General features: G+C 40.9%; 1 protein-coding gene across 2 annotated transcripts in view; it reads right to left on the reverse strand.

The window, feature by feature from the left end:
• MERTK (MER proto-oncogene, tyrosine kinase) overlaps nucleotides 1-26,743 on the reverse strand; it is a 115,852-nt gene that overhangs the window by 18,397 nt on the left and 70,712 nt on the right. For both annotated transcript variants that reach the window (XR_012003137.1, XM_025994356.2), the window contains exons 8-15: nucleotides 22,584-22,735; nucleotides 15,034-15,187; nucleotides 12,677-12,830; nucleotides 10,131-10,216; nucleotides 8,324-8,419; nucleotides 7,566-7,646; nucleotides 4,208-4,300; nucleotides 2,739-2,857 (exon numbers count right to left, since the gene is read on the reverse strand). Coding sequence is in view for 1 of the 2 variants with exons in the window: in XM_025994356.2 (XP_025850141.2) it covers nucleotides 2,739-2,857; nucleotides 4,208-4,300; nucleotides 7,566-7,646; nucleotides 8,324-8,419; nucleotides 10,131-10,216; nucleotides 12,677-12,830; nucleotides 15,034-15,187; nucleotides 22,584-22,735 (935 nt within the window). In the remaining variant the exon portion in view is untranslated. The remainder of the gene's footprint in view (nucleotides 1-2,738; nucleotides 2,858-4,207; nucleotides 4,301-7,565; nucleotides 7,647-8,323; nucleotides 8,420-10,130; nucleotides 10,217-12,676; nucleotides 12,831-15,033; nucleotides 15,188-22,583; nucleotides 22,736-26,743) is intronic.

Here is a 26,743-nt window from a genome sequence, read left to right on the forward strand (position 1 = left end):
AACAGTAAGAAAAACAACCCAATTAAAAAAAGATTTTAATAGACACTCACCAAGGAGGATATAAAGATGGCAAATAAACACAAAACAAATTGCTTGACATCATTAATCATTAGAGAAACATAAATAAAAGCCATGATGAGGTATCACTACCCACCTATCACAGCAGCTAATAACCAAATCAAACCAAACCAAAAAACTACTGATTATATCAAGTGCTAACAAGAATGCAGAGCAAATGAATCTCTCATACACTGCTGGTGGGAATGTACAATAGTATAGCCACTCTGGATGATAGTTTAGAAGTGTCTTATATAATTAAATATATACTTTCCAAATGACCTAGTATCCCACTTCTCGGTTTTTACACTAGAAAAATAAGTTATGTTCACTCAAAAACCTGTACATGATTTTTTATAACAGCTTCATTCATCCTTGCCAAAAACTGGAAACAACCCATGTGTCCCTCAACAGATGAATAGATAAGGAAACTGGTACACCTCCACACAATAGAAGATACTTAGCAATCAAACAAGGAATGAACTATTGATACAGACAACAACTTAAATGGATCTCAAAGGCATAATGCTTAGTAAAGGGAGCCAAAAAGTCACAAGCTATATGAATCCATTCATATAACATTCTTAAAAACACAAAATTATAGTAATGGAGAACAGGTCAGTGGTCACCTGGAGTTAGCCATGGGGACAAGGCATGACTACAAAGGCGTAGCAGGAGGAGGTGTTTTTGGGTGATGAAACTGTTCTGTATCCTGACTGTGATGATGTGTTAACATTCATAGAACAGAACATCATAAAGGGAAAAGGAGTCAATAATATTGTATGATAATTTTAAAAAGATTTTTATAAATATTATAAATGGCCTCTATCTCTTCCACAGTGATTCAAGAAAAAAGTCCCAATTAAGAAGCTCCTCTATTTATGAAGGGGTCCAAATGAGGAAGGAGAGTTGAACAAGTAAAAACAGATGATTGTTGGCCATCAAACAGTCCTGCACATTTTTATGTTTTACTATAGAATCCACTCCTCTGCAACACGAAATTCCGATCCCTCCAAAAATTATTGGAAAAATCATACCACATACCAGAGAATTAAATGAGAGTGAAATTGCCCACCAATGTGAAACAAAATCCATTCAAGAGGATGCCATGCCGTGCAGCCATTCACAGATAACTGTCTGGAGGCTGCCCTGCTGGGGAGGGGTGCACATGGGATGGGGCCATCAGAGAAGCGCTGAAGGCAACGGCTCTGCAGCATGGGGGCCAGTCCTGCTTCCACCATTGCCTGATCTGTGCCTCGGTTTCCTCACCTGAGACTCTATCAGTAAGTACTTTCTCTGGTTGTTGTGCCATTACTGCACTACTGTATGCAAAATACAGGCTGGTGTCCATTAGATGCTTGAGAAATCCTAGCATTGAGGATGGCCTGTAGGTAGATGCATACCTGTTGGGCATCAGCCTGTGAAACACATAGGCATGGAATGAACAGTTGGAATGTTAATGTCTGAAGATGCCAATGATTGTGCTAAGATGTTGGTTGGATATTGTAGGATTTTTTTCTTTTTCTTTTCCAGGCTTCTTACAATATTATTATCTTTCTTTTGGGTGGAAAAAGGGAAGAAACACATTCAGCCATGTTGAGTCCCCCACTTTGGATTAGGCCCTCCACCTCAGTGATTTTATAATAGCTCTGAGATGTGGCTACCATTTCCTAACTCTAGTTAGTAACTGTGTGGGTGGAAGACTTAAAAGAAGTCAGGAGGAAGAGAACAAAAATCTGAGCACAAGACCAAGGGGAACTGAAAAAAGAAAGATCACTTATGTCTTCCTTGGAAGAACCAAACAAATAGAAGAAAAAGGAAAGGAAAGCAAAAACATAACCTTCCACATCCATAACGCACAGGGTCAGCAGGACATAGGAAAGAAGGTTCCAGAATAGGTTTACCCTAAATTTGGTCTCAAGCTTTTGTTTTTGTTTTCAAGTGCCTTGCCAAATATAATATATGGCTGTTCCTGCAAATTTGCCTGTCTCTTGGGATAAGGACTTGCTCCCTTAAGTCCCATAGTCACCATTCTTGTGGCCCCTGGTCGGTCACCTGGGTGGGACCTGTGGCCAAATGTCGGTGGGCATGGCGCTTTAGCCTAAGCTCCTGCTTCTGTTGGGTTTCCCTGTGCTGTAGGACTCAGGCAGCATTTGCCCTGTGGGGCCACCACCCTTCTTAGGGGCACTGTTGAAAAAGCATGCCGGCCCCCCAATTCACATGCTTTCTGATTCTGAGGACAGAAGGGCTCTTGATAAATGGAAAGGTGGATGGAATACATTCATGCTCAGTGTCCAGAAAAACAGCTCAGTGCAACTTCCCTCTGGGAATCAAACGGATCCTGCTTCTAGTGATTTCAGAGTGAACGAGCTGGAAAGAGGAGACTTCAAAAGAAAGAGGCCACTCTGTTTGCATGTGGGCCTGTCCCCTGCCCTCATTGCCATGAGGCTTGAGCCATGAGATTGTGCACCCAGCTGCCCAGCCAGCTTCTTCCTCCCTATGAGAAGGGCCTGCTGTGAGGACAGATACCACATTTCAGTCCCCAGGGTACACAATGAGCATTGAACAAAGGCCACATCCTCTCCCTCCCTCCTTTATTTTCAAGGTTAGAGGCTGATATTTCCCAGGCCCTGTCACGGCAGCCCAAGGCCCAGTTCAGAGGCAATACACGGGGTAATTACCTTGGGTCCTGTGTCTAGTCGGGAATAGAGTAAGTAGGTATGCAGATCCCCATACTTCATGAAGGGTAAAATCACCATGGGCTTTGGGATGCCTTGAGAGCTCATTTCTATACACACACCTGAAATTAAAACCAGAGAAAGTTACAAAGAGCCCTTGTTACCAGTAACCAGAAAAGCACTGCAGGAGCACTGGCCAAATTGAAACCATGTGCTCTTGAGGTAATAGTTAAAAAAATAAATAAACATGGGGCGCCTGGGTGGCTCAGTTGGTTATAAGTTTGACTCTTGATCTTGGCTCAGGTCTTGATCTCAGGGTCATGAGTTCAGGTCCTGTCTTAGGCTCCATGCTGGGCATGGAGTCTACTTAAAAAAAATAATAAGGAGAGAAAGAAAAGAAATATCCGTAACTCACACAAACTGAGTATTAGAATATGGAACACATGCTTGGTCCACTTCTTGATATTTTTTTTCTTTCAGATTAGTGCCAATCTTTGCATGAGAATTCTCAAACATTAATCTGTAACAAATGTGGCCATCTTTTGTTGCACTGAGCCTAAGTGAGGGGTAGTGACTACAATAAAATTCAAGGGCAAACTAGTTCTGTGGGATAGGTAAAATTCACATCTCTAATTTTTTTTATGTCTCTAAATTTTAAGTTATACACGGGAAACACCATTTATCATGGAAACCTAGTACGAGGGCCTGTCACCTAATGTCAGGCTTGCAAAGCTCTTGCACATCACGGCCCATTAATCGCAAAGCATGATGGTTCTCAGAGTCTGCAAAAATCAATACCTACATAGGAGTAACAGTGGTTTCCTTGAAATGATATTGTATCCAAGCATTATTTTTCACATCTCCCTGCAGCTTTGACCATAATAAAACTTTGAAAGTTCCCCAAAGAATTTAGAATTTTTAGGTTGCTCTTCTGTCTTGGCATAGTGGCACTCACACAGCAATCTGATAGCTACAGGGCCACAAAACTAAATTCTATTATACCATGTCCCATGAAACCAGCAGTATAGGTCCTAGGAAATCGGTACTTGAAAATATATTAAATTGTTTCTCAGAGATGATCTATGGAATTTGTCTACTTTGACAGCTTTATCGCACTGGTATTTGATTCATGGATAGCCTTAAATCAATAAAAATTGTAACATAATTTAGCATAAGCTTTTGTCTTGGCTTGGAGTAACATGGGGGCCCTGTTTTACCCCATAGTCACCTAGAATTCTGTGGATGCTAAGTGTTCTTGAGCCCTTGGAGTGTCCAGATAATGCAAGCCTATTTCTACCATCAGCCTCAGAAAATATAACTGTAGTAAGTCTTTGGGGTAAAAAACTCAATATTATCAATTCCTGTGGGTTATACAAAGTATAACCTTATCTGCCCCAGAGACTCTTCCTTTGGTACGGAGTGGATTAGCCAGACCCTGCTATCCCCCCAATCCCACACTTCTCTGAAGTTACCTAGGAGTCGGATGACATTTGGGTGGTTGAAGTCTTTCATGCACGCTGCCTCACTGAGAAACTCCTCAATCTCTCGCTGAGAAAAGTTGTCCACTAAAAGAAAAGATGGAAAATGGTAGGCACCAATAATTTACTCAGTGAAAGGGAAAGGTAAGAGCAATTTTGTTTTCTAAAAGTAAAATCAGGAAAAGGCAAAACTACAGCAACAGGAAACAGACAGGTGGGCGGGGAGGAATGGACAGGTGGCACACAGATGTTAGGGCAGTGGAACTTCTGTATGATACTGTGATGGTGCATATAGGATGCTGTACTTGTTAAAACCTGCAGAAGGTTCAGTACACGGTGAATGTTAAATGTAACTTATAGACTTCAGTTAATAATGTATCACATAGGTACATCATTTAGAAAAAATCCACCACACTGAGGTACTTGGGTGGCTCAGTGGTTGAGCATCTCCCTTTGACTCAGGACGTGATACCAGGGTTCTGGGATTGAGTCTTGCATCAGGCTCCCTGCAGGGAGCCTGCTTCTCCCTCTGCCTATATCACTGCCTCTCTCTGTCTCTCATGAATAAATAAATAAAATCTTTAAAATAAAAATCCACCACACTGATGAAAGACTTTAAAGATAGTGAAGACTGTGAAGAGAAAGGGTGGAGCTCTGTATTTTCTGCCCAATTTTTCTATAAGCCTAAAACTCCACTAAAAATTAAAGTATAATAGTTAAAAAAAAAAAAAAACCCAACAACCCTGAGAGTCAAATGCAACTGATCTGTTGCAATTATTTTTGCCTCAAAAAAGGGAAAGAACACATGCTTTTCTCTATCTTGCAAGGCTGGTTGCTCAATCATGCCTTGTGAACTGGACAGACTTTCCCAACTTCCACACCATACCATTTTGGGGATTAAGCCAACTTGAGAGAGATACCTAAAATCCTGTATTATGTTAAGTGACATAAACCACATGAGGTAAGTACTGTGTGATTCCACTTTTCTGAGGGACTTAGGGTAGTTAAATTCACAGAGACAGAAAGGAGGATGGTGGTAGCCAGGGGCAAGCGGGGGCAGGGGAGATGGGAAGTTGTTGAATGCATCTGGAGTTTAAGTTTTGCAAGATGAAAAAAGTTCTGGAGGTGGATGGTGGTGATGGTTGCACAACAAGGTGAATGTCCTTAATGCCACTGGACTGTATTCTTAAAAATGGTTAGGATGGTACATTTTATATGTATTTTCCTACAATTAAAAACAAAGAAAAACAAACATAAAGCCAGGCATGCCTTAGGGAATTTGCTTTAACCTAGTAAGTTTTCACTGAAATCACGGTGAGTGCATCTATAGTGTCCATACATTCTGTGGGCTTTGTATACATTCACCTTTCTATTAAAACAAATTTAAGAAAAAGAAAAAAAAAACAATTATATAGACCTGCAAAATGGCCTGCTACCTTTGTCCTCACCTATTATTTTTGCTAAGACAACTAGGTGTGTGGAAACTGCCTGCAAACTCCTCCCATCCTCTGCACTCCTTCCCCGACCCCTCCCAGAGTGACCAACAGGCCAGGCAAACGTGCACCAGCCAGGGATGCAGAGGCCAGAGACAATTCTTTCAATCTTTGATAATGAGCACAGATGCAATTCATATGCAAGTTATTCTAATTCAGCCAAAGAAGAGCATAGCCAAAGCCAGAGAGGAAACAGATTTCAGGCCTAGCCCCCTTACAAGGTTCCCTAAACCTTCCACTCAGTAATTGGGGACAATGGAAGGAGACTTTACGTGGACCAGATTCAAATAAAATAATGCAAGGGGCAGGAATGACGCTGGATGTGGCTTAGCACCCGGACTTGGCTCTGTACCAGCTTCAGCTCCAGTGACTAACTGCAGGTGTCTTGGTTTCCAGGGAATAATACTTGAATCTACTTCCTAGTCACACTGATTTCCTCTTCCTGTTTTCCTGATGAAATGTAGGAATGACTATGATGTCCTTTGGCACACAGGGAGTATTACATAAGTATTGGCCATTATATAGACATAGAAAGCTTTGGAAAACAGAAGGCACCATCCCCTGTGACTGGTTGGTTATTAAGGTTCCTTTTTGTCACTGAATTAAAATTTCAGCCTCCAGTTCTGTTTAAAAAGTCTCACTACATCCTTGTAATTTAATTTATGTTTCAATGCCCAGGAAATAATGAATTTAAATTTTAGGAAGAAACCAATTTTACTCCTTAATCAGAAATAATATCGGATATATACAGGGGGTAAATGAGGAAGCAATGTTAAAGACATTAACAAATGAAGCACCAAATAATCTCTATATATGAATTGTGAAGATACGTAAAATGCCAAACAATCACGGTCTATTCTGTGGGTGCCCAGCTGGACACCTGAAGAATAAAGCTTACACAGTCCTGCATCCCCAGGCCCTGGAAATGTACTTCCTAGGGAAAAGCATGAGGGCAATTGCTGTCATGTTCCGTCACTGCAGCCTGGTCAATGCATGGTGATAAAAAAGTCCACCACAACCTTCTGCCTTTTAAGCTATTTGACCTCTAAGCCTAGGTCCCTTATCTAGATAGACAACTGCACAGAGTGCCCTAACAAGCATCTGTCTTTGTCAAGACTGTAATTCATTCTTCATACTGTCACCAAAGTGAACTTTCTAGAATGTGATCTGCTTTTATTCCTCACTTGCTTTAGACTCTTACTGGTGCTCTCCTGCTCACGGGATAAAAACAGATACAGATTCTTGGTGATGACTTATAAGGCCTGGCTGCAGGCTCTCTTCTCAGCTTGCTTGGAGGTGGCAGCTTGAGATCACTGCTCTTCACATGCCCTTGACCCATCAGTATGTCTTCTCTCTTGGAGAAATATACCTTCCAGGCAGCCCACAGCTTCCTGGGGACTACGCAATCATCCTCAAGTGAGGAAGTGATCCCACCGAGTTGGGCAGATCAGCCAAACCAACCCTGGGGGGGTCAGAGTCTGCCACCAGGTTGGCCCTGTCTCAGAAATTCATGCTTTACTTTGGAGTCATTTGCTCTATTAGATGAGAGTGAGGGGAAGAGGGAGACAGTCCAGAGAGAGAGAGAGAGAGAGAGAGAGTAAGAGAGAGAGAGAGAGAGAGAGATACAGTGAGGAAGGTGTGGTATAGATAACAAATATAACTGCCTTGAGTATAAGAATATATGAAGAGCTCCTAATGGTCACTTTCCCTCTGTGACCGTAGTGTTCTGGATGTGGCCCTCCGACACATCAGTGACTGAGATCATGACACAAGAACCCCAGCATTGGCCTTACAGGGTACAAGGTCACTGAAGCAACTGCCCATACCCACTGGAAGGTATTTCATCAGTGATAACTCACACTTCATGGTCTTCACGGCCACTTTCTGGGAGGTCCCATCTTGCTCCTTTAGATTTCCTTCCATCACAGACCCAAACTCTCCTGGAAAGTAAGACATCATCTATATAGATTGTGCGGAATTTTCCCCCACCACAGAAACGCTACAGTTTCCAGCTGCTGTTTTTATGTGGCCTGAGAGTGACCCATACATGGCAGCGGGGCAGAGCCTGCTGGGGCCACCCACACTGGCAAACCAGGAACACAAGCCATGCACTAGCTTCCTGCTTGTCACAAGCTTGGTTGGCTCATGCTCGGCTTAGCTTGTTATTTTATTAGGAATTATAGCCAATCCAAGACACAGAACAACATGGAACATGTTATTGACATTTATAAAGTAGAAATACTATTATCATTCATCCTACCATCAGTTTGACAAATTAAATATGTATCTTTACTTTTGTTCCTATTTAATAATTAGGAAAGGGCCCAAAACAGTAAACTTAAGAACTAGAGATAGAGTATATAAGAAACCAACCAATAAATCGCATGTTTTTCAATGAAGGAAGGGAATTAATATTTTTTAAGGGCCTATTGCATGTGCAAGGCACTGTAGAGGCCCTTTTCATATGCCAAATCTGAGTTTCAAAAACCAGTATTTACATATTTACTTTTTCATTTTAATAAGTTATAAAATAGAACTGTTTGTCTTGTAACTTAAAGTCACAAGATGGTATTTTACATAATAAATACGCATTTAAAAAATACTGTAAACTACATACCTTCACCCAGGATTTTTCCAAGAATTAATAGATTCCTGTCAATCACAACATCTTCTAGTTTATTTTGCAGTTCCTCGCTGACTCCCAAGCTACGCACTATAAAGGAGTGAAAGTATGTAAAAGAGCTGTCAGTATGCTCCCTTTCATTTGAATAGAATTAAAATTATATATACAGGTCTATGAAAGAATTAAACATTTTCTTCATTTTGTACCCGTGGCTCTCCCCACAAAAAGCCTATGATAAATTATCACAATTCTACTCTGATTAAAATGAGTAAAATGGATTCTTCAGTGCAAGATTAATTTCTGAAGGATTATTAAAATCAGAACCATGTTTCTCTTCCCACTATGCAGCAGCAGCAGCCAGCAAGCAGATTCCTGCAGGTTGGCAGAGTGGGGGCTTAGGGGGAGGTTGCCTTGATTTAAAGGAGGAAGAAAGATAGTCAAGGAGGCACTTTCTGGTGGAGTATTTGCTATTTTGTCCCTAACTATAATATAAAAAAGAGCCATGGGGTTACCTCCCCTGTCCCATGCCAGCAAAGGAGCCATAGAAACTATAGGAAACATTGAAAGAACTAGCTATTGTTCTACCTATAGTATATGGAACCTCATTATAATGATATAACAAGTGCTAAATTGGGCACCTGGGTGGCTCAGTAGGTTAAAGCATCTGTCTTCTGCTCAGGTTGTGATCTCAGGATCCTGGGACTGAGCCCTGCAATGGGTCTCCTGCTCAGCAGGGAATCTGCTTCTTCCTCTCCCCTGCTTGTGCTCTCTATCTCAAATAAATAAAATCTTTTAAAAAAGTGCTAAATTGAGGACTCAGGAGGGGAAGTGGAAAATAAGATCTTCTATCTATAAGGTATCAGTATGCAGGACCAACAGTAAGTGTTACCAAGAAGAGGAATTAACCATCAATAACTCTTTGGCAAATGATTCAGTTTGCTCCATAGTTAAGGCATGAACAAAGCCTTTGAAAGAAAAAAATGTAGGTAATTAGGAAAGACACATTAGCTCTCAGAAAAAAAATTTCACCCAAATGGTTCTCTAATAAAGGAAAGAAATTGGTCTCAATGAAGAATCTTTTTTTAAATATAAGAACAGATATCTAAAAGTCAAAACTTGTAAACTAGAAAAGTAAAAACAAACAAACAAACAAAAAAAAACCATTCTACCTCAAACGAGTTTTTGTTTTCATAGCACCTAGTATTCTATCATAGTTATATTTGTTTTTTGTTGTTGTTGTTTTGTTTTTGGCAAACATCCAGAAGCTTGAATTTGATAAATATTTGGACATACTTTTTACACTATTTCTTTATTAATCAAGAACACAGCTGTCTGTTTATTCTCACTGTTCACATTAGAAGGCTCCAGTTCGATTCCTCAAAACTCAAACCATAATTGTTATAAAGTATGCTGGCAAATTGTTCTGAGTTGGTTGCCACAAAAAAGCAGGAAATAAGTTCAGAGATTATGTCAATTGCTTTGCTGTTTTCTTTAAATCTCTGACCTCTAACCACATCTTCTGCTATCACTGTGATGAGTTCCTGTTTGCGGTGTTAGGAGTCTTGAACCCTGGCCACTTCACCTCAGGGCCTGCTCTAGATTTCCAGTAAACCAGCCACCAGGGAAGCACATGGTTAGGTATGACTATCTACTTGCTGGTTTCTGAAGACTTTTTGCATGTTAAAAATAACCATTCTTTGACTCCTTTGGCTTTTGTTAGAAACCTGTCAATTAACTTGTTCTTTCTTTGCTCTTAACTACTTTAGCTTTTATCAGAAAAGGGAAATGAAAGTTAACTTACAGGTAAGTTCAATGGCTCGCCGACAGAAGGACTTCTTTGCTATATAATTGACAACTAATTCGGAGTCCTCCTCTGTGAAGGCGTTCCTGGGTGAATAAAAATAAAGACATCTCATATTATTAAAAAAGGGCTCCCTGAACAGGTGCTGATTCTACAAGGATGTCACCAAGCCACTGTCTGTTCAAACGCCTCTTTTATGACAAAGGCATTTCCCATTGGGAGAAATAGTTTTCTTTCCCTAGCTCTATTTCAGGCTTACTTGGTGAAATCAAAACAACTCTGTCCAAGTACTATCAAAAATACAGAATAGGGGCATCTGAGTGGCTTAGTCGGTTAAGTATCTGCCTTCGGTTAAGTCATCTTGGAGTCCTGGGATGGAGCCCCACATGGGGCTCCTTGCTCAGTTGAGGAGCCTGCTTCTCCCTCTCCCTCTGCCCCTTCTCCTGTTCATGCACTTCATCTCTTAAATGAATAAATAAATCTTAAAAAAAAAAAAAGAAACAGAACAACTGAGAAGTTCCCAATGGCCAAAGCTGTAACAGTCTGAGCAATAAAATAAACTAGTATTGGATTATAATCCAAAGTATAAAATGAATATCCATGAGTCCATACTGCTATGTTATGATTGAATGCATAAATGAGGTGTAGAGACAGTTCTTCTTTTGTAGAAGAACCCTAAATATTTTATGTGGATACTATGCCCTTCAAGGGTGAAGGAAGTGGAACTCCTCATCCTGGTAAGTGTGGGCTATGCATGTTGACTTGTTTCCAAAGAGTACACTAAGGAAAGGGAGAAAAATAACTATGTCCTATTTAAGTGACAGAACTGATGCCAGAACCCAGCATCATATCTTCTAGTCTAGTGCCTCCCCTCTGTATGCCAGGCTCCCTGCCACCACAGGGTTTTTGCATGTACTGCTCTTTCTGGCTATAATCCTCTTCCCTTTGTCTTTCACATGATGAATACCTGCCCCTTTTTAGATGTTAGTTCAGATCACTTCTGCAGGGAAACCTTTTTTGACTTTCTTAATGCAGTCAAATTCTCCCATCATACACTCTCACATTTCCCTTTATAAAATAAAGCATTTAACAGTTGCCATTTTATATTTATTTGTGATTACTGCTTGATTCTCCATTAACTGTAAGCACTCAGAAGGCAGGAGCAGTGCTTGCTTTGGTTCAGTCTTGTACCCAGGCTATCACCTAGGGGGCCTTCAATACATTTTACTGAGCTATCTTACAACTTTTGCAGAGGTTCTCTGTACCTGTTTCACAGTGAGCCACACCTTGACTCTGGGGTGCATTTCAGTCAACTCTATGTTCAGGATTTAGATCAGATTTTGTCATTTCTTTAAAACAGTCAGAATCTACATACTAAGATATAATAATGATAAGGATAGAGTTAGTAAGTACTGAAGGTACCCAACCCTTAAGACTAGGATGGGCACAAATAAAGGGTAGTCTACCCTCCACTCTCAAGCCCCCCTCCATGGCAATGGAAAGTCCTGGAATGGAACATTATAGTAGCATTCCTAAGATGTAGCAATGAACAAAAGTTGCTCAGCTCCCTCCAAAACAGAGTCACTCACTTTCCCTCACTCTGTCCCATTCTAGGCTGTCAACAACCTGCCTTTTACAGAATTCTTCCTCTGTCCCATGAGTGGTAAACTGGATTTCGTGGAAATTCAAATTCACTACAGAGGCACTGGAGTAGAAAACTGAGTCAGAAACAAATTTGCACACATACCCTTCTTTTCCTAGCTTGCCTTCACGTGCCTGCCCATTTTTGTTGATACTGGACTACTGCTATAAAAGTCAGATGTATAGAAAATCAGAACAAGAACTTCTTTTACACTTGAGTGTGAAAATATAAAGTTTTTCTCTATTAGAAAACTAACTGATCACTACAGAAAATGTATAAAATATAGCAAAAAAAGAAAACGTAGAATCGTCCACACTTATCCAGAATTGCTGATGCTTTGGTGAACTTCTTTCCAGCCTTTTTATCTATACATGTTTGGTTTTTTAAAAACAGATTTTATTTATTTATTTGAAAGAGAGAGAGAGAGAGAGAGAGACAGCACAAGCAAGGGAGAGGGTCAGAGGGAGAAGCAGATTCCCCGCTGAGCAGGGAGCTTCACATGGGCTCAATCCCAGGACCCTGGGATCATGACCTGAGCTGAAGGCAGCCGCCTGACTGACTGAGCCACCCAGGTACCTCATTTCATCTGTTTTTTTAAAAAAGAATTAGCATTATTTTGAAGTCTTCCAACTAAAATCCTCATTTTATGGCAAGTAAGTTTGAATACTGAAGGCCTATTAATGCTCTCCTCCATAAATGAGCCCCTTTTAAGACCAGCTTTCACCACTGGCTGCCTCTGTAGGACTGGCCTAGGCAAGGAAACTGCCTGCCCCCAGGATGGACATAAGACAGGGGACCCAGCTGGGCACAACATGAGGAGCTGAGCCAGCAGGAGAGGCATTATGAGTTGGCATAACAAGCACATGATAACCCTAGGCAAAACATTTGAAGCTGGGACACTTACCCAAACTTTGTCTCCTGGATTCTTTTTCTGATGACCAGAGAAATGTATAAAACTAACCCAATCAAAACAAATCCACAAAAGCAGCCAAGGATGATGAGCACAGGATCTGTATTGCCAGGTGCTGGGGTTGACGAGGGGGCAAAATCTACCCAGCCTAGTAAAATACCAACAGAATCAATAATTGAAAACATTTCTTTGAGATCTAGAATACATAAGACACGTTGGCTTGTAATAGGGAAAGAAGACAGTCAAAAGCTCTAGAACTTAGTCCTTTTATATTTTGTGATCAACATATGCAGGCAGTCCTCACTCTGATGGTGCAAGCAGGGACCATGCACAGTGATTCTAATAATCACTGGGTGACTCTCTTCGCATCAGTTATGAAAGTGTAAGGAATTGAAAAACATGGTAAAACTCATATTTACTCATATTTAATTTAAGACACTAGAAATATTGAGAATAAAAAATTGCATTTCTCTGTAAAATACTGATCCAGAGTGATTTGAATAGTACTTATCTTCTTCTGGTCACATAACTTATGATATAGCAAGAATATATTTTCTATGCCCTGGAGAATTCTCATACTCCTTTCTGGGTTTGGATTCATTCCCAACATTTTACCCTTTATATTTTCAATGTTGTGTTTTCAATGTTGTGAGAGTTCCTCTATATGAAGATTTTTGCTAGTTTAACTTCCTCGGGGACGTCTTCTTTCTGGCATAGCCACTTCGCTCACGTTGTAAAGTCACCTTCACCGTGTTCCCTGGCTGCAGAGCTAGTCAGTCAAATGGCAGCAGTGTTTGACTGCTGGTCAGTTGTGTCTTCCGTAACTCCACATTCAATTCAAATTTCACTTCAACACTTACACTCTTCCTTTCTTTCCTGCACTTTCTTTGCTGCACTTTATCTTTGTTCACGGATTCTCTCTTTCAGTAACTTATTTTTATAAAGTCTGTGTGGTGTGCTCCTGGGAGATAAGGAGGCAACATGGCTAGAGGTCTTACTAGATGCCTCTGAATAAGTTATTCAAATCACATGCATCTAGTAAGAGCAGTATCCAGCCACTGAGAGAATTTGAAACAACTGATAAGACTAGCCATGATCACAATGCGCATCTGTTATTTATTTACATAGTGGTTTGTGGACTAGACAGCTAGAGGCGAAGTTTATACTTCACACAATTACTCACAGATAATACATGATGGTAACTCAAGTTCGGACCACGTGATTGGGAAACTAGTGTTATTTAACCAAATTGTGGTAGCTGAAATGTAGGTATGTTGGAATCATGCAAAGCAAGGATTGCCGGAATAGCCCAGCTTTGTAGAATGTTTGAGTTTGTTATGTATAAAGGTGAAAGCTCTGTCTTCTTAAAGTCTGATTTTTTTTTTTTTAACCTGTGCCCTTAGAAGCAGAATCTTATCACCTCTGAATTTCTACCAGGTAGACACACCTTGCTTGCCACCACCAGTTACTACTACCACACAGCCCATGGTCTGCAGGAACTGTAAAATGGTTCCATTTCAGCATGTTTGAAGGTCACTAAAACACACAGACAGGCACTCAATGGCTCACTCCCAAGTGCTGTCTGGTACAGGTACAAAGATCATATTTGGCAAGAACTTGTAAATACAAAAATCACACCAATAGAGATGCCTGTGCATGGAGTTTATGACAGCAGTTTAATGGGGGAGTGAGAGTCAGAAAAGGTGGATCCATTGGACTACAGAAGCAAGTACAGTGTTTGGGGCCACGGGGGCACCATGGTGGCACCTTGCCAGAGGACACTCCAACAACACACAGAAGGCAGCACACAGGCTTGACCACTTAGCTCAGTGAGCCCAATGCCGTGTAAGGACAGCTTTGGTAGGCAATGATTCATGTTCTGTACCAATTGATCACGAAAGACATCACCAAAGCTTGAGTGATTTGTCGTAACTTAATCCCATCAGTAGTAATGCTAGTGGGAGGACTCACAGGTCTCAGTGCTCTGGGGAGTGGTATATGAGAAAACTATCTTTATCACTGCAAAAATTTCCTTCGGTCTTTGTATATCATTCTTTTTTTTTTTTTTTTAAGATTTTTAAATTATTCATGATAGACATAGAGAGAGAGAGAGGCAGAGACACATGCAGAGGGAGGAGCAGGCTCCATGCAGGGAGCCCGACACGGTACTCGATCCCGTGTCTCCAGGATCATGCCCTGGGCTGAAGGCGGCTCTAAACCTCTGAGCCACTCGGGCTCCCCTTTGTTTATCATTCTTAACACCAGATGCCCCCGCCAACAGGTCACTGTTGCAATCAGAGCACCGCCCAGACTGACACATTCTATCAGCTGATAAGGAGCCTGGCTCTCACCGTGTGCGGGGATGAACATTTTCACTGGGTCACTGAACGGCCCGACACCCCCTTTGGTGATGGCAGCAATCCTCACTGTGCATGTCGCGTTGTGGACTTGAACAGAAATTTGAGCACGGCTGCCATTCTGGCCAACTTCTTCAGACAGCTCTTTCTGGGGACAGAAGAGGAAGGAAGGGAGATGAAATTCTGAGGCGCCAAGGGGACGTCGCCTGCTTGCCCACAATTCTTCTGAGGGAAGTCGTCCCACCCACATCCCAGGGAGCAGCAGCTGTGGTTCCACCGCATCCCTTCCTTACTCAGGCCATAGTTAACAGAACCAAAAGGTGGGCAGGGATGCAGAATGAGCTTACAGCAACCTCAGGCCTTGGGGCCTGGGCCAACTAAGTCTATGAGGGCATGGCACTAAGAATGGTCAGTAAAGAATCCCCTGGAAGGGAAGAGCATGCAGCAGAGGCAGCTGGATGGCAAGAGTTAGGCTTAGGGTTAATGCCCCCCCTAGAGATCTCTGCCCTCAGAACCACCACAGTATAAAGCCCAAGAGCCACACTGTACCTTGACATTGACCACCTGCCAACTTCCCTGGAACCCACAGGCATGGGCTCCTGTTCCTTGCAATGATAAAAGTTTTGACTAAAATCTACTTTGAGGAGGACACTGATACTGTTTTTTTTTTCCCCTCCTGTGTGATACATGCACAATTTTCTCAATTTCCAAAAATCTGGTTTCACTTTTACTTATTTTGGTTTATAACCACTGCCATGCAACATGTGCCATTAAAACATAGGGGAAATGATTTTTGGAAAAAGCAACAACAACAATAACAACAACAGCACAAGAAACCCCCAAACCAGGCTTGAGTGCTTATATAACACTTTCCCCTTTGCTTCCAAACCTCAACCATGCTGTCCTATGGTGTAAGAAACTAATTTTAAGTTGGGGGCTGGCTTTTCAAATGGGAACTGGAGGGCTGGTGAAGGTTGAAATGAGGCCCCCCAGGAACATGTCTTTAATCTCTGCATTTTGACAATCTGATTTCACAGAAACAAAGAGAGAAGTGTCATACGGTATGGGTGTGGATCACAATGAGGAGGGGCCTGGCTCAGGTGGCAACTTTATTTCCTGGTCACCTTGTCTCCTGTTGATCACTTCTAACAGTGGTGCAGGGTGCGATCAGCTCAGCCCTTAGGGAGAAGGCAGTCCCATCATTAATGACCAAGAGGGTACCTGGGTCAGCCGCCAAGAGATTTTCTAAATCTAGACAAGCAGTGATCATCAGGACTCAGAAATAACCTCAGTCAAGGGATAAAAGGGGAAAACAGGGCTTTATAATTTCTTGGTTTTTCTATGCCACTGGGCTGCATGCCAAGGAGATCTGTCATTGATTTTTTTTTTATTAAGTCAACAAACAATAATTAAGATTTTTCTATATATTTGGGCAATATCTTTTTTTTTTTTTTTTTTTTTTAGAAATACAGCATTTTATTTATGGCAAACCCAGTTTTGACTATGAGTTTGTTGGCATTCCTATTTAATTTGGAGGGGACGAATCAAGTAGAGCCATTCCATGGTCCAAATGAGAGCTCTGCAGTGAGTCCAGCTGGCAGCTGAGAAATAACATGTCTACTACACAGTTTACTACCTAAAAGCTCCTGATAGTGAAAAAGATGTCATGCCTGGTGAGGGCCACTGAGCCTGCTTCCAGCTTCATGCTTTTCAACTGCCAGGATTCAAATATAAGACATCATTTGTGAGAGTTATCTCAAGATTAAAGGACATGCATAATTGCGAAAGAATTAAATCCCTAGAAGAAGAGGTACTCTAAAACAAAATTGTCCTTTGGGAAATAAATTTAACAGTAGTTGATAATATCTATTCACATAGGTCCTATAACTTACTATGAAAACTCAGAGAAGGAACTCTGAAATTTCTACCTCTCATTCCGTAAGTTCATTAACAATGGTATCATCATGGTTGCTGGTGTCATCACTCTGAATCTTGAAGTACGGAAATTATGTCAGCCACTGCTTATAGCTAATATGTTTTGGAAATACATAAAAAATTTTCCCATTTGAGGGCTGGAGCTATAATGCTGAAGTAGTGATTAGAAAGATGGATGATAAATATTATAGTAGAGGTGTAATCATTTTCTCTAAGAATATCCTTAAATGATTATTTATTTATTTATTTATTTATTTATTTACTTATTTATTTTTAAAGATTTTATGTATTTATTCATGAGAGACACAGAGAGAAAGAGAGGCACAGACACAGGCAGAGGGAGAGGCAGGCTTCATGCAGGGAGCCCGATGGGGGACTCGATCCCGGGTCTCCAGGATCACACCCTGGGCTAAAGGCAGGTGCCAAACCACGGAGCCACCTAGGCTGCCCCTTAAATGATAGTTTAAAAATGATTCCTGTTTTTGTTTATGTATTTATTTTTGAGAGAGAGAGAGAGACTACATGAGTGCTCAAGTAAGATGGGGCGGGGGAGGAGGGTTGGGAGCAGAGCGAGAGAGAATCTCAAGCAGGTTCCACACCCAGCGTGACGCCTGACATGAGACTTGATCTCATGGATCACACCCCGGGCTGAAGGCGGTGCTAAACCCTGGGCCACTGGGGCTGCCCCCAAATATTGATTTTGATTTTTGTCAAATTTTGAAATTTGACAAAGAAATCCATTTAAAACCAGACACAAGGGGATCCCTGGGTGGCTCAGTGGTTTGGCGCCTGCCTTTGGCCCAGGGCGCGATCCTGAAGTCCCGGGATCGAGTCCCACGTCGGGCTCCCGGCATGGAGCCTGCTTTTCCCTCTGCCTGTGTCTCTGCCTCTCTCTGTCTCTCTGTCTATCATGAATAAATAAATAAAATCTTTAAAAAATAAAAAATAAAATAAAAAAAATAAAACCAGACACATGTAGGAGCCACTCCTATGTGTATTATCTCTCTTGATGTCAGGGTGCCAAGCACAGAAGGTGTGGCCATTTCCCTAGCATGAGGTGGTCGGGTCCTGGGGCACACGCCATGGGCTAACTACGTCTTTCTCATTCTGTGAGCTTTTCATCTTCACCAACAAAGGCCTGGAACCTCAAGGACTTAAAAATCTAAGAGCCTTTTCAGGTAATAATCAGATTTATAATATGACATCTGATTACAACTTTACCTACCCAGAAAACACGTGGACCGTGCTTGCTGTGGAAAGTAATAGCACATCTCTGGAGACACAATTTCTTTCTCCTATTAAGAGGTACTAGAGTTAGGGCAACTGCAGAGGTATTGGTTTCCAGTTATCCAAAGACTTTAATATCTCCAACCAACTCTGTAAGAATTCACAGCTCTGTAATTCATAACTCTAATTTAGAATAAGGCCCAGGCCCATCCTATTGCCTCAAAGAATGGTGACATTCATGGGAAAGCACTGTGAGATAAAAGTTTCTGTCATCCTATAACAAAGGTGACTTGCTTAGCAGGCTTCACATTCACAGGGGTTTGTGCAAAACTTGCATCTTACCCTTCAAACATGCCCTGTTCCTATTTCTTTTTGCTAAGAGGCCACAGAGTAGAATTTAAGCAAGAGACACTGTATTATGAAGAAAGCCAACGGCATCTGGGAAGGAGTAGTGGGCTCTGAAAAGCACTGGCTCTCAAGTCAGTCCAGCATGGGTTCTTACCCCATTGCTACCAATTCTAAGCTTTGTGTCTCTGAGTAAGTTAATGAACATCTCTGAGCTTGTTTCCTCAAGAAAACTTTGAAAGTAAGAATATCTTTCTCACAGTGTTTTCTTAAGGTTTAAATGAATTCCTATATGTACATCAGTTAGTGCACGGTCTGGCACACAGTAAGTAATCAGTGGTGGTTATTATTATTCCTATACCACCTATAAAGTGCTCTATGTGGATCACCTTTCCCTTTCTGTGGTCCCTCTTACAGAAGTGACCTTGCAGTATCTTTCAAGTCTTGATACATGAGAGAAAATGATCAAGGTTGTCTAGTTCCCCAAACCAAGAAGTTTATTTGACTGATTAAGAGAATTTATCTCCACTGTAGGTTTCTCCTCTAGACCAAATATCCCATCCTTGATCATTCCTTGGGTTTCAGAAGTGTTCCAGACCCCTGGCTGGCCTATTCCATGAGAACCTCACTTAGTCTTCATACCTGAATGTGACAGAAGCTCAAATCCTCTGTGAGTGACAGGGAGCAACGAGAAAAGGAAGAGGCAGCAGGCACATGCCAGAATCCAGGCATGCATCTTGTCAGGAGGCAGTGGTCTAGGCCTGAGGAAGGAATCCTTGCATGTGCTGTGGCTTTTCTAGGTCTTTTAAGAGGTTACTTCTATATGTTGTGTTGTCTCTAGACCCGTAATAATCTTCTATGAAACTTTCTTCTGATCTAACATCTCTACCCTTTCCAAACACAATTAAGCCAGAATTAGAGCCACAATCCCATAATAATGAGCTTTGTAAGAATAACACATATAAAAATGAGCCTCTGTTTAACATATGGGCAATTCAGGGTCAAAATTAAACAGCCTTATTTACCAAAAAATGTCAAAGAGACTTAAACTTGCCAGTATATACTGTGGATCTTCCAGAAAGGGGTATACTATACAATATTTTACAAACTTACTTGCTTGCTGAATTCTTTTCTCATGAAAGGTCTACAGACAACTTATAGGAGTGGGAATGGATGGGAAATACTACTCCAGACTCATCAAAAAGCTGTCCCATCACAGAGAGAAACTCTCCAGCTGGCATGGATATCAGTCAGGTCCATGTATCAAGTCCAGCATCATAAATGCCTAGAAAACAAGGTCCTCTGCTCGGATGGTACAAAGATGAGCAAGACATGGCCCCAACCTTAAGGAGAATAGATTGCACTTGATCCTGACTTTTGGATCTTGAGCTTGGGTTTGGAATGCAAGGGATATAAAGAAAAATGGAACAATAAAAGGTCAAGATATAGTAAATGTGCATACAGTAAATATCAGGTGTTTCCTAGTTTGAAAGTGACATACGGGGGAGATAATAACCCACCCAAAGATAACTTCCAAGAAAGCTCTGAAACTGCATACAAAAACCCGCCTTTGTTAGAGTAACACCTGGGAATATCCTCCAAAAATATCCAATTCATTGCCTTGCACAGAGAAGATATACCTTTAGTTTCAGTTTTCTAAAAATGGAAATGAGAGGACAATCCTGAGATGAAGTTGTGTTTAACTCTTGCCCTCCTGAAATGGAGGGAGACAGAGGTGACGGGTACAGAGGTCATTTCAAACCTCACTTCGGGCAGGGGCTTTAGGGTTCTCCCAGGCTTGGCTTTTCTTGAGTGTTTTTATTTACCTCCAGTTGTGGCCCAGGAACTTGAATCTTAGCTGCCCCAGAGAATGTTATCCTAAGTAAAGTGACCCACTGAGTCCTTTGTTGTCACGAGACCATCATGATGCACAAAGTAGAGCAAGCAATGCAAATGAGGTTCTCAGTGGGGTGATCCAGCATCTCTGAGGAGGTAATGACTGGAAAGGTCACAGTCCTGACTGTAGCAGTATTGTTCTCACCGCACAGGGGACTGTTCTGAACAAAGGGCGACCAGAAGGCGCAGTGCAGCGGGGCGCGGGTGGCATTTAGCGCGTGAGGTGCTCCTCACCCTTGCCCCTCAACGCGCCTCAGCTCCAGAGATCCCTGCCAAACAAGTGGCTTTCACCCACGCTAGAAGGAGACGTCAAGGATACTTTTTTTTTTTTTAATTTTGAACTTTTTTAATGCACGAAAAGAACATCTCAGAAACAGAACAGATACTGACTTATTAATGATGAAGCACTATATAAAGAAGCCCCCTCCCCACTTAGTAAATAGGAATATAATGCAAACAGATGTGAAAGGAGGTGAAAACTTTAGGATTCAATGCAAATCTTAAAGTTGTATACGACATTCATATATGGCTTCTTATCTCATAGCAATAGTATTTTCATAATGATGTATATGACATTCATACTTACTGGTAAGATGCTTTAGACTCAAAAGTTAAACAAAAATGGTGGAGAGGTAGTTTTGCCAATGCAAGGTGAGAAAAAAGGCTTTACTTTGCTTTTTTTCCCTTAAACATCTGCAACCATTTCACTTTGTTCTAATTTTCTTCTGAATTAGCCAAGACGACAATGATGCTTTTAGAAGCCAATTCCAAAACTCTCTAAGAATGGATTCCCCCAACTACAGGATGACCTGCAGCTCTTTAAACAAACTGGTTTTTTGTTTGTTTGTTTTTTTTTTTTAGACCTCTCAAGTGCCTGCTGATAATACTGTCTTCTGCCAACCAGAGAAAAATAAAATCCTATTGAACCCAAATACAATTAATGGACCTTCATGGACAGTTCACAGTTTAGCATTGTGAAAGGAGCTTTTCTCTGAGAGAAGCATTTGATCCCCCTGATTCAGCCAGTGTAGAGATACAGTTAATCAAATAAGCACTCTGCACAGTGGCCTTGGGACAAAAGACCAAGAAATAAGAGGCTTTTCTGGTAGCTGCAACACTCCTAAGCAGGGACTGGACTTGTACAAACAACATTCTGTTATCACTCTGAGGCATAAAAAATCATGGACTTCAAGCCCTCTTCTTTTTCCTTTACTTCCATTACCTACTGCTTCCAAGAATCTGCTTCCTGAGAGGTAAACTGAGTCAGGAGAAGGAAGAGAAGAAATCCCAACTGCCCTTTAGGGAAAGAGCAGTTTCAGTAAAAGTTGGATGACATGAGGTGGAAAATGACTGAAATGAAGCTTGAACATCATCGGCGGGGGCAGCTGTTGGCTCTGTCCCTCTCTCCTGCCAAGTATCTGCACTACTTTTCACGTGGTGCCCTCCACAAATGCCACGAGGATGCTAAAATCTGATCTATCTGCAGGGCTAGGATGATCAGGAAAAAGTCTGCTTTGCGTGATGGCGGTCTGCCTTTCCAAGGATGCCCTGTGTCACAAAGAAGTCAGTGTCATCTCAACTCTCTTCCTTTCCCAAGTGGGAAGGGAACCTGTCTGGGAGCTGCCTCCCCACCCACATGCAGGCATCATCCTTACTCCTGTGGAGCTGCATTAAGGTAACCTGTTGCTGGTTTACCCCTGTCCTATGGAGGCTGGTTACCTCTTGCCATTCTCTATGAGGCTGGGGTTCTTCCCTGACTTTCTTCTTCAGAAAAGCATCCTCTGGAGTTTCCAAGGGGTTATGAATGGCTGGACTGCTAAGCTGTATAGCTTCTTGACCTTCCACTATGGTTATCTGTGTAGTTCTCAACTATCTTCCTACAAGAGCCCAAGTTCCCAGAAGTCACGAATCAAGTGATAATGGAAATGGGTCCTAAACATATTTATGGAATACATATATGAATGGATGAGTGAGTCAGGAAGAAAAGCCCCAAAGCTTCTCTGGAATTTTTTTAACTATTCAGGAAAAGGTGCCTCATTCAATAAAACCCGATCTTCTCACAACAAAACAAAAGCTTCTACAACAGTATTAAATGAGCAAATCCTAGGAGACCAGTGAACTCCTTCAGAGTTCAGACTTACGGAAGTGTCTGCACTCTGCCACATGTGAGATATCCGGTAGCCCACCAGCTCCCCATCCTGCCGCTTGATTGGAGGCTTGATCCATCTGACATCCACCTTATGACTAGATTCATTCAGAGACACAGTGACATTCGAAGGTGCTACTGATGGGGCTATAAGAGAAAGAAGAGAGAAAGATGAGGAACCACAGAGCAAAGTATGTAGAGGTATATTCTCTTCTCAGTTTCTGAATGTTTGGTTTTTGAACATTCTGTGGAAAGCATTCAAATGAGACTGGATTTAATAGCAGATTTTCACCCTCTTTTCAGTTAAGGAGCATTGAAATACTACATGAATTTTTATTATTTTTTTTAATTAATTAATTTATTTATGAGAAAGAGAGAGAATGCATGAGAACAAGTGTGGGGAAGGGCAAGAGAGAGTCCTGAAGCAGATACAGTGCGTAGCATGGAGCTCAACTAGGGGCTCGATCCCAGGACCCTGAGATGATGACCTGAGCTCAAACCAAGAGTCAGCCGCTTAACTGACTGCACCACCCGGGCACCCCTGAAATAGTACCTGAGTTTTTAAAACATAAGCACTTTCCAAACTAAAATCACAAAGACAAGGAAAGGCAGGAAAGGAGGTGGATGGCACTCATAGACTCCTCCTGGAGAAGCAAAGCAGACAGAACTTGAACAGGTTCTCCAGTAGTAAGCTGTGGGGTGGAAGATCAACCAGACTGACTGGATATCAGTTCTGTGTCATGGGAGATGTATAAGGCAGGGAACAGTGCAGAGCTCAGAAGGAAGCCATCACTTCAAAGTCCAAAGGCAGGTTACTGATGATCCGTAAATAAATTAAAAAAAAAATATATATATATATACACACACACACACATACATACATATACATATATATACATATATAGATATATCTTATATATATGTAAGATATCTCATTATTGAAGACCAGAGGATCAAATGGTAATTACTGGATGTCAAAATGTAAAATTTAACTCTGGTTTTCACTCTCTATTTTTTTTAAATATATATTTTTTAAAGATTTTACTTATTTATTCATAAGAGACACAGAGAGAGAGAGAGAGAGAGAGAGGCAGAGACACAGGCAGAGGGAGAAGCAGGCCCCATGCAGGAAGCCTGACGTGGGACTCGATCCCAGGTCTCCAGAATTACACCCTGAGCTGAAGGCAGGCGCCAAACTGCTGAGTCACCCAGAGTCTGGTTTATAGTTAAGTTCTGCTTATGTCACATACCCATTTACATCAGAATGTCTATTATCTCTCACAAGGATAAAAGTTATAGCACTTTGAAAAAAATGTATGTATGTATCATATATATGGACAAAATAATTTGGCAAACAGGTCAAGTTCACTACTAGATAGTTTTTTGGGAGTGAGGAGCTTGACTGTATCTACTAAAATTGAAAATAATATGGGGGCTTCTGGGTGGCTCAATTGGTTAAGTGTCTGACTCTTGGTTTCAGCTCAGGTCATGATCTTAGGGTTGTGAGATCGAGCCCCAGGATGGGCTCTGTGCTCAGTGCAGAGTTGGCTTATGATTCTCTCCCTTCCCCTTTCCCTGCCCTTCTGCTTCTTCCCCTGCTCACATACTCTCTCTCTCTTTCAAGTAAATAAATAAATAAATAATCTCAAAAAAAAGAAAAAACCTGAAAACAATATGCTCTTTGACCAAGTATTTTATTTCCAGGAATTTAATCTAGAACATTCTCCTGTAGGTAGTATTACATTTACTGAAGCATAAAAAAGAATAAAAGTAATGCTCAGTCAATAAATATGATATAATAAATTTCGATAGACTTTCCAATGGAATACTTACTACCTAGCCACTGAAAAGAATTAGGTAGTTCATGTGTACTGACATAAAAAAATATCTGATGGAGGGAAAAATCAAATTGCAAAAAGGTATGAACAATAATCTTATTTTAGAAATAAAATGTTTTATATATATATAGAAAGAATAAAAATAATTGCAATAATATATATACCAAACCATTGTCTATACTTGTATTTAGGAGAGAATAAGTTATATATTTCTGATATGCCCAAAAAGATAACAAAAGAGTACTCTAACCTTCATTTCTGTTTAGGAAATGTCATATAACTAAAGTTGTGCTATGAACGGAGTCATATAGTTTCAAATCTGTTGTAGAATGGGGCACCTGGGTGGCTCAGTGGTTGAGTGTCTACCTTTGGCTCAGGGCGTGATCTCGGGGTCCTGGGATAGAGCCCCACATCAGGCTCCCTGCATGGAGCCTGCTTCTCCCTCTGCCTGTGTCTCTGCCTCTCTCACTGTATCTCTCATGCATGAATAAATAAAATCTTAAAAAAAAATCTGTTGTAGAATTTATGGGTAAACATGGCCAACTCAACATGTCTTTATGTCTGCTCTTCCTGAAATCTCTCTATGATGACAGTAAGTAATTTAAAACAGTATAAACTCATAAGGGAAAGCAGAGCTAATTAATAGTGGAGAAGAAATGTCAACATATACTGAAAAGCTGAAAAAGATGAAGAAGGTATAATTAATTCAGCAACCTGTTCTCCCCAAAGGATCATGGAGAGGCTCAGAAACTGTGGGCCAGGTACTAAAACTGGAAGATTGAAGGTCTGACCAGGAAGTAGCTAGTCCTCAAGATCCCTCTAACCTATTTCCACACACCTGCCAGGTACTCCCTTATTACCCCCCTGGAAACAGGATGTTGCTTTATTCTCCGAATTGAAAAGCCTCTGGACTTGGGACACTGTCAGGATGAAGACACAATGAGAGGCCAGACAGACAACTGGAGAAATAAGTGGGAGTCTGTACACTGAATGAGGAAGACTCTGTCTCACCCCTCCTCCTCAGCTGGCACCTACAGCATCAGCAGCCATGTTTCCTAAGGCAGGAAATAGGACACTTCTTGGCTAGACAAAGTGAGTGGTCCCAGAGGACAGAAAACCAATATTGACACTTAAGGGTGTCCAAACCAAATAAAAAGATATAAATAAGTTAAAAATAAGGAGAAATCAAAGATATATTACATATTCAAAAATAAGGCTAAAATGGCTATATTAATATGAAAGTAGATCTCACAGAAAAAGAATACTACCAAAGATAAAGAGAACAATCTCATAATGGGAAGGTGGTCAATTATTAGGAGAGCATAGTAAAATTAAACATTTATGCACAAAATAACAGACCTTCAAAAGGTTTGAAGCAAAACTGGCTACAACATCAAAAAAAATGGATAAAAAAAAGAAAGAAATGGATAAACTCAAAATTATAACTGCAGATTTCAATGCCTCTCTAAATAATTGATAGAAACAGGCAGAAAAGCAGTAAGAATATAATTTGAAAAAGACTATCAGCCAACTCAACCAACTTGACATTTATTGAATACTCCATATCATAAGACAATACCTTTCTCTCCAAGTGAACATCATACATTTATCAGGAAAGACCATGTTCTGGGCCATAATTTAAAAGTATTCAAGTGATACAGAATATGTTCTTGGGCACCAATAGAATGAAATAAGAAATCAGGAATACAAAGACTTCTGGAAAACCCCCAAATATTTGGGATCTAACTTACATAACTTAATAATTAATTGGGTCAAAGAAGTAAGAAAAGTATTTCTGAACTGAATGAACATGAAACACAGCATATAAAAATTGTCCTCAAAGGCTTTTCTTTATCATTTGAGAGAAGAAGATACTTTACAATTTTGGCACTAGAAGTGTCATTTTGTGCAAGGCTTATGCCCTGAAGATTTCTGATCCTGTTCTGTGTCGCCACCCACCTCCCATCTGTATTAAAGCCAGAGCACTGACTAGGTGAAGCCAGAGTTAAGGGCAGAAAGACGTTCTAGCAATCTAAAGCTCTAAACTGGGGAAGAATAGAAACTGTGGATTTGAATTGAACAGAAATACAGTATTCATTCCAATATTCATAGACGATAATAAAAATCTCAGAAATCCAAGAAAGCACACAGAAAATTCTTTAAAGTTTAAAGACATAAGTAAAATTTGCTATGAATAAGATAGCATAGAGAGAACCTACTTCATAGGGCTTCTCTGAGGATCTAATAAAACAATCCATGCAAAGCACCTAATGTGGTGCCTGGCATGTGATATTTGGTAAACATTAACCACCTTCAT

Source organism: Vulpes vulpes, chromosome 8 (genome assembly GCF_048418805.1).
Source record: "Vulpes vulpes isolate BD-2025 chromosome 8, VulVul3, whole genome shotgun sequence".
NCBI classification, from domain to species: domain Eukaryota; kingdom Metazoa; phylum Chordata; class Mammalia; order Carnivora; family Canidae; genus Vulpes; species Vulpes vulpes.